The sequence below is a fragment of the Oryzias latipes genome, chromosome 8, assembly GCF_053564925.1.
Source record: "Oryzias latipes strain Hd-rR chromosome 8, Olatipes_Hd-rR_3.1".
In the NCBI taxonomy this organism is placed as follows: Eukaryota; Metazoa; Chordata; class Actinopteri; order Beloniformes; family Adrianichthyidae; genus Oryzias; species Oryzias latipes.
Window position 1 is genome coordinate 28186653 of NC_136244.1, and position 12340 is coordinate 28198992.

The 12340-nt window shown below is 54.3% G+C and overlaps 2 protein-coding genes across 9 annotated transcripts; both read left to right on the forward strand.

Annotated features, from left to right (window-relative positions):
* Window positions 1-993: 993 nt before the first annotated feature.
* On the forward strand, window positions 994-3215 carry si:dkey-225f5.4 (uncharacterized). Of its 5 annotated transcripts, XM_078952008.1 has the most exons (10): window positions 995-1145; window positions 1281-1422; window positions 1545-1668; window positions 1734-1891; window positions 1966-2108; window positions 2181-2358; window positions 2423-2562; window positions 2635-2797; window positions 2861-2959; window positions 2991-3215. In XM_078952008.1, exons 1-9 carry the CDS (start codon window positions 1132-1134, stop codon window positions 2924-2926), a joined length of 1128 nt encoding a protein of 375 aa, XP_078808134.1. In that variant the 5' UTR covers window positions 995-1131; the 3' UTR covers window positions 2927-2959; window positions 2991-3215. The 5 variants fall into 5 exon arrangements, with proteins under 5 accessions (XP_011471348.1, XP_078808134.1, XP_011471346.1 ...); XM_011473046.4 differs by having other exon boundaries at window positions 994-1145; window positions 2711-2797; window positions 2861-3215; XM_011473044.4 differs by having other exon boundaries at window positions 2861-3215.
* Window positions 3216-4164: 949 nt separating this feature from the next.
* LOC101174893 (uncharacterized) lies at window positions 4165-11515 on the forward strand. 4 transcript variants are annotated; one of them, XM_023957179.2, is made up of 8 exons: window positions 4165-4333; window positions 5478-5551; window positions 5671-5923; window positions 6835-6942; window positions 9872-10480; window positions 10549-10770; window positions 10838-10939; window positions 11034-11515. In XM_023957179.2, exons 2-8 carry the CDS (start codon window positions 5501-5503, stop codon window positions 11072-11074), a joined length of 1386 nt encoding a protein of 461 aa, XP_023812947.1. In that variant the 5' UTR covers window positions 4165-4333; window positions 5478-5500; the 3' UTR covers window positions 11075-11515. The 4 variants fall into 4 exon arrangements, with proteins under 4 accessions (XP_023812947.1, XP_078808133.1, XP_023812946.1 ...); XM_078952007.1 differs by having other exon boundaries at window positions 5671-5788; XM_023957178.2 differs by having other exon boundaries at window positions 4297-4446.
* The last annotated feature ends 825 nt before the right edge of the window (window positions 11516-12340 follow it).

The following is a 12340-nucleotide window of genomic DNA, read 5'->3' on the forward strand; positions in this document are numbered from 1 at the left end:
ATATCCCAAAGGTGTTCTGGGTGAGCATGGCCCTCAACAATAATTGCAGACTGTGGCACACAGTATGTAAGTGGAGAGTTCCAAAAGAGGTGAAGAATTAAACATCTGCTTAAAGTTCAGCTCACCCATCACCTTCAAGCCAACAGTGTAGCTGAAAGAGCTGTGGACTGTGAAAGCAAAGGAGGACAACAAACGCCCTAACACAGCAGTGTGGATGCGTAGGACAACACCACTAGACGACAATATGCCATCACCACACGAGCTGCTATATGGCAGAACACCAAAATCCTTACTGCCAATCAGTAAAGGAGCTCTTCTGTCACGCCATCCACACGCTGACGATGAACAGAGCAAAGCGAACGAAGCAGCAAGTGTTTTATGACACGCATGCTGAGAAGGAGAGAAGTGACCTTCAGGACAATGAACAAGTGTCTGTGAGGAGCACACTAGGATATGGGAGCCAGGCCTGATGGCTCCCATATCACATAACAGGCCTAATCCCATAAGAGAGCCCAGGACATGGCTTGTTGACACTGAAGGGCAAACCTACAGAGGACAAGGGAACGACTCAAACCCAGACCCACAGGGACGCCCAGCGGGAATCTGCAGTCAAATCATCACTAGATCTGGGAGGATCACTCACACTCTACTGAAGCTTAATGAGTAGAGAAACGCATACTGTCCATTTGAAGTTAAGCAAGTTTGTTATTAAAAGATGGGGATGTCATAGTATTATTAAGTTAAGTCAGTTAAAATGTAAAAAGATGATTTAGGTGTCAGTCAAAACATTTTTGTTATAGTTCCACTAGATCAGTGTGAGACGCCAGATGCTGCCTTTTCCATTCAGAGTTTACTGGTTGGACTTTCTTTTATTGTGTCGGACATTTGCTGCCAAAGAAATGAAAAGTTGGCTGATGTCAAGCATCCTCATGTCTTCTCACACCTCACACTTTAAGAGACAAGCACAAACTGTGCAGGAAGCGTGTCCTCTGTTGTCCAGATGAGGCGCTGCACCTGCACTCCACACCAGGGGGTGGCGGTATTTGCAGCAGTCTGTTGTTAGCCAGCCGCCATGAAACTGCAGTAAAAGGAGACGAAGAAGAAGAAGCGCGCAGATTTGAAAAAACAAAGATGGCGGCTCGATCGTAAGTGGCTGATTCCGCTCATTGACTTGAGTTTATTGGGTTGGTCTCCGGTAAACGCCGCGGTGTTCGGTCCTCCGAGGACATGACGTGTTTTCGGCGCGCGCCCTGCGGAAGCTAACGCTGTGTTTGTTGCAGCGTTCTGCGGCGCTGTGACCCCGCCCTGCTGGAGCCGCCCGGAGACCCGGACCAGGCCGCGGAGAGGATGCTGCTGTCCCTGTCGGTCTGTCCGCTCCCCGTTGATGTGTTTCACCGTGAAGTACACGGCGGCTTTACGGTTGTGTGTGTTTACATGACATGAACAGTAGAAGAACCGAGAAGATCAGACAAGAGTTGAATGAAAATAAACGGGAAGACGGACGTTAAAGCTGACAGCCTCGTCTGACTTCCGGTTGTGCTCAGGACAGCCGGCGGGTCCAGAAGGTTCTGTGGCGGCAGCTGTTCGTCCTGGACTCCATGATGTCATCACTGGAAAGTTTGGAATCTGCCCAGCAACTGATGACAGAGCCGTGCCCCCCTCAGTCAGGTAATGGGAGGTTCGAGTGAGGTCCGGCAGGTGAGACACACACACACCTGTACCTGTGTTGTCAGAGGGCGGGGCCAAGGGCAGGTGGAAGGCGCTGAAGGCCGGGTGCACGTCGGCGGTGCAGGAGACCGAGGATCTGCTGTGGTCCCTGCAGGACCGGCTTCAGCAGATCCTCGACCGAAGAGGCGCCGTCTCCCAGCTGCTGCAGAGGCTGCACAGCCAGGTGAGCGCACCTGCACCCACCCAGCTCAGCCACTGAAGGGCTATATTAACAAAGGCAACCTTTGCCCCCCCCAGAAGCAGCATCAGGACCAGCTGCAGGCATCTCTGCTGGCGGCCCAGAATGCTTTGCGCTCCTGTGACCATCATGTGACCCGGCTAAGAGCCGAGTCAGAGGTGATACTGCGTCGGCTGCTCGACTGGGAGCAGCTGAGAGACAGGTGAGCCCCCACGGTCACTTGACCCCTCCTTCTTTGGAATTGCTCTGATTGGCCACTTCCTGCTCCTGTCAGACTGCAGCTGCTTGTTGCTGCAGCTCATGAGGTCACACAGGTCAACCTGCTGTCCTTCAGCCAGTCTGAGCTGTGTGTGGAGCTCAGGCCACGCCCCCCCTCCGCGCTATCATCCCACGAGCTTGAGCCTGTGAGGTTAACGGTCACCTGGAGCTCTGCCGAGTGCTTCACCCTGCAGGTGAGGGTCTCCACTCCGGCTCTCTGGCGCTTTGATTGGCTGCAGTAACAGGAAGTGTCTGCAGGTGGACGAGAGCCTGGCTGGCCTGGTGGGGGGCTGTGTGACGGGCAGACGGGCGGAGCTGAGCGCCGCCCTGCTGGATGTCCTGCAGAGTTATGTAGGGCAGGTGGAGCTTCTGTCTGAGATCCAGAGCCTGAGGTCCAGGTGAGGTGGCACACCTGAGCACGTGACCTTTGACCTTTAACCCAAGCTCCCAACCACACGTGTCTTTTCCAGCTTTGCCATCGACTGGCGCCCAGCTCAGCGGCTGCTGCTCTACCTGAAGTCTGCTTCACTGGTATGTCACCTCCAGGTGGGTGAGGGATACCCCAGAGGGGGGCGAGCTCAGCTGCTGTCGGTGCAGCGGGATGGGCAGCTGATAGACGCCAGCGGCCTGAAGGTGAGGGCGGTCTTTGCGACAGGTGGCTGTTCAGCTTCAGCCGCTAACCTGTCTGTGTTTCAGCCTCACAGAGAAGACCCCAGTCTGACGGAGTGGCTGGTCTTCCTCTGCAGCAGCCCCGCCCTCTGACCCCCATCCTCCAGGACGCCCCGCCCTCCAGGACGCCACACCGTCTGACTCCCATCCTCCAGGGCGCCACACCGTCTGACCCCCATCCTCCAGGACGCCCCGCCCTCCAGGACGCCACACCCTCTGACTCCCATCCTCCAGGATGCCCCGCCCTCTGACCCCGATCCTCCAGGACGCCCCGCCCTCCAGGACGCCACACCGTCTGACTCCCATCATCCAGGACGCCACCCCTCCCCATGACCTTCTGATTGTAAACCAGGAGTGTCAATAAAGTTTTCTGAAAGTGTAATGTTTGTTTTTTTAAACACACCTTTAAACACCTCGAATTAATGTAATAAATTCAGACATTTGACGGACAGCTGCAGTTTACACTAAAGTCAGCTGGTTCAGGTTCTGTATTCGGATTTCCCCCCTCCCCTGAAGAAAACCTGCTAAATGAACCACTGCTCTTCCTTTCTACAGCAGTCTTTGAGGAAACCTGCTCCAGAGAGCTTGAGGGTGCGTTGCTATGGTTACCTAAACCCAGTTGGATTCTTCTCATCAACCCATTCTGTCATGAGTGTGGGGGCTGTGGTCCTGGCCAGATAACTGAGCTAGCTGTGTGTTTGCTGACATGAAACCATGACAACAACAAACTCTCACCAGGAACCCCTACCTTACCGGGGTGGAGGGGTCTCAGTGACCCAGAAGCTGAGCGGTTAGGGCCTGACACACTGGTGAGGTCTCCCATGGGTGGAGTGGTTCAGAGCTCCGTTATGAAAAGCCCCTCCCAGGGTCGTGTCCGGCCCAAAGTGTTGACATGGGATCACGCCGCTGAGGGTCCACCTCCTGTGGGAGTGGGGGGCCACACAGCCAGACCTGGAGCTTAGCATCTGCCTCTCGGACCGCCACCCTGGAGACATGCGGTCCCCACTGGGCGGAGACTTCAGGGAAGACTGGAGACCTAAACCGCCCAGAGGACGAGGCTGGGGAGGGAAGTCTGCTAAAACTGCTGTCCTGGTCCCAGACGGACGGAGGGAGGGATGACAGCAAACAGAGGCCTCTGTCTTCTGAAATCTGAGAAATGAGTCTGATCCAGACCAACGTGCCCCCCCCTCCCGACAATTGTTAACGTGACCGGAGGTTTGCTCCAGACAAATCTAAGTGTCTTTAATTTGAATAAAAAACAATCAGAAAATGTCTTTATTTTACTCGCATCCTTATCCGAATCAATTCGGCTCTACTCGGCTCCGCTCGGCTCCGTAGACGCCCGTGCCCGCTGACGTCACGTGTTCTTGGTCGGTGCACAGGCTCACAGTAAACGGGGAGCTCCGGTCCTCCGCAGAGTTCTGTGCAGGAGAAACGGAGGAGCACGTGCAGAGCTCTGCAGGGATGAGCTAAGCTGCGCAGGAACGCACGCGCTTTGAGGTACTAGGAGACACCTGTCCGCGCGCCCTTCATGAGGGTCGCTACGACGCACCTGGGTCTTCGGACAACGGGAGTTAGTCGGCTCAGCGTCGGTCGGGTGTGCGCGTGCACAGGTATACCGGTGTTTCGTCCACGCGCATCTGGGCTCAGTACCTCCAGGATCAGTTGGTGTTTTTCGAGAAACGCAGATCAACTCCGGGCTAGCTTTAAGCTAACGATGCTATTTGCTGGAGCAGATGACGTCATTGCTTTTCTGCGTGCAGAATACAAGAAAATCTTTATTTTCATCACTCGATGGCGCAGTGTTAATAAAGTTTCCGCTGGTTGTTATGATAGAGGAAGGATGACACAAAACCGTTATGCTGCGTTCAGTGACCACTGCTTCCTCTCAGCAGCTTATGCTCCGTTAGGGACCGCTGCTGCGTTTTAGCGGGTTATGTTGCGTTCAGGGAGCCCTGCTTCATTTCAGCGGGTTCTCTTACGTTCAGGGACCCTTGCTTTTTTACCGTGGGTTAAGCTGCGTTCAGGGACCCCTGCTTTTTTATCCTTGGTTTTTGCTGCGTTTAGGGACCCCTAACTCGCCTTAGCGGGTTATGTTACGTTTAGGGACCTCTGCTTTTTTCTCTGTGGGTTATGGTGAGTTTAGGGACCCCTGCTACGTTTTAGCAGATTTTGCTGCATTCAGGGACCGGTGCTTCGTCTCAGCGGGTTATGTTGTGTTCAGGGACCCTTGCGTTGTCTTAGTGGTTTATGCTGCGCTCAGGAACCCCTGCTGTTTCTCAGCGGGATATGCTGCGTTCAAGGACCCCTGCTAGCGGGCTATGCTGCGTTCAGGGACCCCTGCTAGCGGGTTATGCTGCATTCAAGGACCCTCTGCTTCTTTTAAGCGGTTTATGCTGCGTTCAAGGACCCTCTGCTTCTTTTCAGTTGGTTATGCTGCGTTCAGGTACCCCTGCTTTATCTACAAGAGTTATGCTGCGTTCAGGGACCCAGGTTGAAAGCCGTTCAGAACCTCCGGGTGACTCCTGCCACCAAGCTCCCCAGAACCCTGGAGGGTCTGCTATGAGTTCTGGTTCGGTTCTGGCAATAGGAACCTGTTCCAGGTGTCTGATTGGACTTTAGCCCCGCCCCTTTTGTGCTGCAGGACTAAGGTGCATCGTCAGCAGGATGCCCATCCCTCCACCTCCGGGACCTCCGCCCCCCCACACCCTCAGCCAGGTGAGGACCCCCACCCCCCTTAGCACTGCCGTTTTGTGGGCCTTCTCTGGTGGTGGTGGTCGGGGGGGGGGGGGTCAGCACAGTTTGTTAGGATAACGTCTGACTGTCCCCCCCTCCAGCTCAGTGCCGGCGGCGAGGAGGCGGGGGGCCGTGGAGTCCTGCTGTCTGACATCTGCAGAGGCACCCAGCTGAGGAAGGTGGAGGTGCAGAACGACCGCAGCGCCCCCCTGCTGGACAGTAAGAGTGCGACACCCCCCACAGAGCACCCATACATCCGCTTATACCAGTACCTGCATCAGAGCCAGCAGGGGGGGCCGTCCCAGGAGCTGAGGAGGACCGCTGGAGACAGGAGTGCAGCCCCGCCCCCCCAGAGTAAGAGCATCATTATGTCTGATTGTTGGGGTGCCAGCATCGACTGTCTCAGATAACTGGGCGGAGCAAACGTGGCGTCACCCATAAAACACATTCAGGCGCCATTTTTCTGGGATACGGACGTCGCCATGTTGGAGCCAGGCGGCAGTGATTGATCCGAGTGGGTCTGAGTCACGTTTCTATGGCAACTGATGGCGCCAATCAGGAGTGACCTTGTTAATTGAAGGCCACACCTCTTCAAAACATTGAGGTGGGGGCCAGTAGACACCACATGACTTAATTGAGGCGTCTGATTGGTCAGTGTAGAACTTCAATAACAGGAAAGATGTGAAAAAACGTATCAGTTCTTCTGACCAATAGAATGACAGCTGTTTATTTCTATGGGATTTGACTTCCTGTTAGGAATGCCAGGGGGCGGGGCTACCCAGTCCAGTTCTCACATACAGTCAACAGGTTTTGGTCACATTTAAACAGCTGATGCTGGGGGGGTCAGGCCAGCTCTGACCACACGCTTTGTTGCTATGGTGATGACATCAGTAAAGGTTCAAAGAGTCAAACGCAACAGCACTGATGGGACCGGAGGAAGAGAACTCAGAACTAGAACAGTTCTGACTGAACACTTCTGTGATGGAGTGCAGATGTGGAGGCGGAGCTTTAGAACCTCCACCCGCTGAAGGGCTGACAGTAAAACTCACATCATGAAGATAAGAAGAAGCAGGAACACGGAGAACCACAAATGTCAAACAGCTTCCGTCAAGCTCTGACACCTAAGGCAGCACCTGAACGCCTCATGGTCCTGTGGAGTGTCATCCCTTGATTTATGTCACTGTGATGACATCATCAGGGTGGAGGGCGGGTGTCTGGCTCCGTCCCCTGTGATGTCACATCTCCTCATAACCTGTGGTCCTCAGAGTCCAGAGCAAGTGGAGCATCTGCAGGAGCCAATAGGAGTACATCTGAGAGCCCGCCAGGTTCAGCTCAGCCAAAGGTTCAAGTTCCCAAGCAGCAGCCAATCAGAGGTGAGCAGCGTTGAGACGTCTTCCTGGTGTTTTCTCCTCCTCCCGTTTTCGATTTAATCTGGTTGTGTGTGTGGTTGTCGTCCTGTGTGCGTGTGGTCATGTGTGTGTGTGTTGTCATGTGTGTGGTTGTCGTCCTGTGTGTGTGTTATGTGTGTGTGTCGTCGTCCTGTGTGTGTGTTATGTGTGTGTGTCATCCTGTGTGTGGTTGTCGTCTTGTGTGTGTGTGTGGTCATGTGTTTGTGTCGTCCTCTGTGTGTGTCGTCCTGTGTGGTTGTCGTCCTGTGTGTGTGTTGTCATGTGTGTGTGTGGTCATGTGTGTGTGTTGTCATATGTGTGTGTGTTGGGTCATGTGTGTGTTTCGTCATGTGTGTGTGTGTTGTCATATGTGTGTGTCGTCGTGTGTGTTTTCATGTGGGTGGTTGTCGTCCTGTGTGTGTGTTATGTGTGGTTGTCGTCCTTTGTGTGTGTGTTGTCATGTGTGTGTGTGGTCCTGTGTGTGTGTCGTCCTGTGTATCGTTGTCGTCCTGTGTGTGTGTGTGTGTGTGGTCATGTGTGTGGTTGTCGTCATGTGTGTGTGTGTTGTCATATATGTGTGTCGTCGTGTGTGTTTTCATGTGTGTCGTTGTCGTCCTGTGTGTGTGTTGTCATGTGTGTGTTGTCATGTGTGTGTGGTCATATGTGTGTTATCATGTGTGTGTGTGGTCACGTGTGTGTGGTCATGTGTGTGTTATCATGTGTGTGTGTGGTCCTGTGTGTGTGTCGTCCTGTGTGTGTGTCGTCCTGTGTGTCGTTGTCGTCCTGTGTGTGTGTGTGTGTGTGTGGTCATGGGTGTGGTTGTCGTCATTTGTGTGTGTGTTGTCATATATGTGTGTCGTCGTGTGTGTTTTCATCTGTGTGGTTGTCGTCCTGTGTGTGTGTTATGTGTGGTTGTCGTCCTGTGTGTGTGTGTTGTCGTGTGTGTGGTCCTGTGTGTGTGTGGTCCTGTGTGTGTGTCGTCCTGTGTGTGTGTCGTTGTCGTCCTGTGTGTGTGTGTGTTGTCATGTGTGTGTGGTCATGTGTGTGTTATCATGTGTGTGTGTGGTTGTCGTCCTGTGTGTGTGTGTGTTGTCATGTGTGTGTGTGGTTGTCGTCCTGTGTGTGTGTGTGTTGTCATGTGTGTGTTATCATGTGTGTGTGTGGTCATGTGTGTGTGTCGTCCTGTGTGTGTGTCGTTGTCGTCCTGTGTGTGTGTGTGTTGTCATGTGTGTGTGGTCATGTGTGTGTTATCATGTGTGTGTGTGGTTGTCGTCCTGTGTGTGTGTGTGTTGTCATGTGTGTGTGTGGTTGTCGTCCTGTGTGTGTGTGTGTTGTCATGTGTGTGTTATCATGTGTGTGTGTGGTCATGTGTGTGTGTTGTCATGTGTGTGTGTGGTCATGTGTGTGGTCATGTGTGTGTGTCGTCCTGTGTGTGGTTGTCGTCTTGTGTGTGTGTGTGGTCATGTTTGTGTGTTGTCATGTGTTTGTGTCGTCCTGTGTGTGTGTCCTCCTGTGTGGTTGTCGTCCTGTGTGTGTGTTGTCATGTGTGTGTGTGGTCATGTGTGTGTGTTGTCATATGTGTGTGTTGGGTCATGTGTGTGTTTCGTCATGTGTGTGTGTGTTGTCATATGTGTGTGTCGTCGTGTGTGTTTTCATGTGGGTGGTTGTCGTCCTGTGTGTGTGTTATGTGTGGTTGTCGTCCTTTGTGTGTGTGTGTGTGGTCATGTGTGTGGTTGTCGTCATGTGTGTGTGTGTTGTCATATATGTGTGTCGTCGTGTGTGTTTTCATGTGTGTCGTTGTCGTCCTGTGTGTGTGTGTGTGTTGTCATGTGTGTGTTGTCATGTGTGTGTGGTCATATGTGTGTTATCATGTGTGTGTGTGGTCACATGTGTGTGGTCATGTGTGTGTTATCATGTGTGTGTGTGGTCCTGTGTGTGTGTCGTCCTGTGTGTGTGTCGTCCTGTGTGTCGTTGTCGTCCTGTGTGTGTGTGTGTGTGTGTGGTCATGGGTGTGGTTGTCGTCATGTGTGTGTGTGTTGTCATATATGTGTGTCGTCGTGTGTGTTTTCATCTGTGTGGTTGTCGTCCTGTGTGTGTGTTATGTGTGGTTGTCGTCCTGTGTGTGTGTGTTGTCGTGTGTGTGGTCCTGTGTGTGTGTGGTCCTGTGTGTGTGTGGTCCTGTGTGTGTGTCGTCCTGTGTGTGTGTCGTTGTCGTCCTGTGTGTGTGTGTGTTGTCATGTGTGTGTTGTCATGTGTGTGTGGTCATGTGTGTGTTATCATGTGTGTGTGTGGTTGTCGTCCTGTGTGTGTGTGTGTTGTCATGTGTGTGTTATCATGTGTGTGTGTGGTCATGTGTGTGTGTTGTCATGTGTGTGGTCATGTGTGTGTGTCGTCCTGTGTGTGGTTGTCGTCTTGTGTGTGTGTGTGGTCATGTGTGTGTGTTGTCATGTGTTTGTGTCGTCCTGTGTGTGTGTCCTCCTGTGTGTGTGTTGTCATGTGTGTGTGTGGTCATGTGTGTGTGTTGTCATATGTGTGTGTTGGGTCATGTGTGTGTTTCGTCATGTGTGTGTGTGTTGTCATATGTGTGTGTCGTCGTGTGTGTTTTCATGTGGGTGGTTGTCGTCCTGTGTATGTGTTATGTGTGGTTGTCGTCCTTTGTGTGTGTGTTGTCATGTGTGTGTGTCGTCCTGTGTGTGTGTCGTCCTGTGTGTCGTTGACGTCCTGTGTGTGTGTGTGTGTTGTCATGTGTGTGTGGTCATGTGTGTGTTATCATGTGTGTGTGTGGTCATGTGTGTGTGTTATCATGTGTGTGTGTCGTCCTGTGTGTGTGTCGTCCTGTGTGTCGTTGTCGTCCTGTGTGTGTGTGTGTGGTCATGTGTGTGTTTGGTCATGTGTGCGTTGTCATGTGTTGCAGACGGCTCCTCGGGACGCCCCTCCTCCTCCACACGGGGCGCTGCCCCCCGCCCTCCGAGCCATCGCTGTGACGGCACAGACAGGCCCCTCCCACAGGCCTCGTCCCCGACTGAGTGTCGCCCTCACCCACCTTCCCTCCCCAGCCTTTTGCCCTCCCCCACTGCTGCTGCCCCCTCTCCCAGCATGAAGCCACCCCCTCCTCCTTCCCATTGTCACCGTGGCAACACCTCTTCACCTCCCACATCCTCTTATAACAGAGAGAAGCCCCTCCCACCAACCCCACCTCTCCCCTCCAAACCTCCCCCATCTCCAAACAGCAGCAAACGCCCCCCTACCTCAGGGGGAAACCCTGCCCCCTCCTCTAGCTCCTCACTGGCTCCCCCACCCCCCCCTTACCGCATCACTAACGGTCCGGCCGTCAGTGGCGAGGTCGCCCCCGAGCTGCCGCAGCGCCACAACTCTCTCAGCAGCAAGAGGACGGCCCCCTCGCCAGGTAGCCACACCCCTACAAGAGGCCCTGCCCCTCCTCCACCTTCATCCCCCACACCGTCCCAGCTGGGCACCAGCAAGCCGCCTCCCACAAACAGGGAGGGGTCAGGTAGAGGAACAGGTGAGTCTTTCTGTGTTGACATTAAATCAACGTTACATTTTTTAACGCCGTTTTTCACCTTTCCTCAGCCCCCCCCCACCTGGCTCTGTGTTCGCCCTCATTGAGGGTGGGAGCTAAGGAAGCCCCTCCTCCACCACCCTACAGGACCCATGGCAGCCCCTCCCTTTCTTCTGACCCCCCCTTCAGGGGCAAACCCCCTCCTCCACCCTCTCGCATTCCTGCTCCTCCTCCTCCTCCTCCTCATCGTAATGGACCCCCCCCCTCGCCCTCCATAACTCGTTCCTTTGCAGGTGAGTTCAGGTACAGCCCCCCCTCCCTGCCATGAGGCTGATTCTAACCCCTCACCTTTACCTCCAGATGACTTTGAGGCCCGGTACTCCTTCCACCCTTTAGACGACTTCCCCCCCCCGGATGAGTACAGACACTTCTCCAAGATCTACCCCAGCAGGGCAAACAGAGGTAACTACCCCGTTGATGACTGATGTTCAATCTTTATTGATGATTGATTGGAGACGATGACAGATTCTGCTGAGCCTCTCATTCTCCCCCACAGTCATGAGAGGAGCTCCGCCTTTGCCTCCTGTGGGGAGGTGAAGCAGGAGCTGACCTCCATCACTGACGCACACCTCCACCTTGCCAGAAGAGCCCCCCACCCCCCATCGGTTCTGTCTGGGGGGTCAGAGCTGAACTGCTTCTTTGCACTTTGATCAGATGAACTTCCTGTGAGGTCATGTGATTTGCTCCTTTGTTTGATGTCAGAAGGTCATCTGGAACCTCCTTCTGTGGAGAACATGATCCTTTGATCCAGCAGAACCAGGACCGGAGTCCAGTTTATGGGCAGGACTGGTCTTAAAGTGCCAAATGGACTGCAGCGGGCAGAACTTCATGTGGAACATGCGGACCCCCCCCCCCCCACACACACACACCTTTTTTTGTTTCCCTTCTAACCCTGCAATCCAACTCCCCCTATTGGTTCCAATAGAGGGCTGTAAGCATGTTTACGGCACGTGTGACAAATAAACCGCAGCTTCAGAATCTGTGTCTGGATCTGGGGGGAGGGGTTCTGGTTGGTACCAGGATGGAAGATGTGATCTTCTGTGGTCCCTCTTGAGGTTCCGGGTCCTCCGGGTCTGGCTCTGAGGTTCCGGGTCCTCCTTGAGGTTCCGGGTCCTCCTGGTCCTCCTTGAGGTTCCGGGTCCTCCTGGTCCTCCTTGGGGTTCCGGGTCCTCCTGGTCTGGCTCTGAGGTTCCTGGACCTTCTGGTCTGGCTCTGAGGTTCCGGGTCCTCCTGGTCCTCCTTGAGGTTCCGGGTCCTCCTGGTCCTCCTTGAGGTTCCGGGTCCTCCTGGTCTGGCTCTGAGGTTCCTGGACCTTCTGGTCTGGCTCTGAGGTTCCGGGTCCTCCTGGTCCTCTTTGAGGTTCCGGGTCCTCCTGGTCCTCCTTGGGGTTCCGGGTCCTCCTGGTCTGGCTCTGAGGTTCCGGGTCCTTCTGGTCTGGCTCTGAGGTTCCGGGTCCTCCTGGTCCTCCTTGAGGTTCCGGGTCCTCCTGGTCCTCCTTGAGGTTCCGGGTCCTCCTGGTCTGGCTCTGAGGTTCCGAGTCCTTCTGGTCTGGCTCTGAGGTTCCGGGTCCTCCTGGTCCTCCTTGAGGTTCCGGGTCCTCCTGGTCTGGCTCTGAGGTTCCGGGTTCTCCTGGTCTGGCTCTGGGGTTCCGGGTTCTCCTGGTCTGGCTCTGAGGTTCCGGGTCCTCCTGGTCTGGCTCTGGGGTACGGGTTCTCCTGGTCCTCCTTGAGGTTCCGGGTCCTCCTGGTCTGGCTCTGAGGTTCCGGGTTCTCCTGGTCTGGCTCTGGGGTTCCGGGTTCTCCT

Bases quoted from the DNA above. Each gene is read 5' to 3' on its own strand.
- LOC101174893 (XM_023957178.2), top strand. From the start codon at position 4,365: ATGAGGGTCGCTACGACGCACCTGGGTCTTCGGACAACGGGAGTTAGT. The intron at 4,447-5,477 runs GTATACCGGTGT...TTTGTGCTGCAG, and splicing joins TCGGGTGTGCGCGTGCACAG to GACTAAGGTGCATCGTCAGC. The intron at 5,552-5,670 runs GTGAGGACCCCC...CCCCCCCTCCAG, and splicing joins CCCCCCACACCCTCAGCCAG to CTCAGTGCCGGCGGCGAGGA.
- si:dkey-225f5.4 (XM_011473044.4), top strand. The intron at 1,423-1,544 runs GTGTGTGTTTAC...GGTTGTGCTCAG, and splicing joins TACACGGCGGCTTTACGGTT to GACAGCCGGCGGGTCCAGAA. The intron at 1,669-1,733 runs GTAATGGGAGGT...CTGTGTTGTCAG, and splicing joins GCCGTGCCCCCCTCAGTCAG to AGGGCGGGGCCAAGGGCAGG.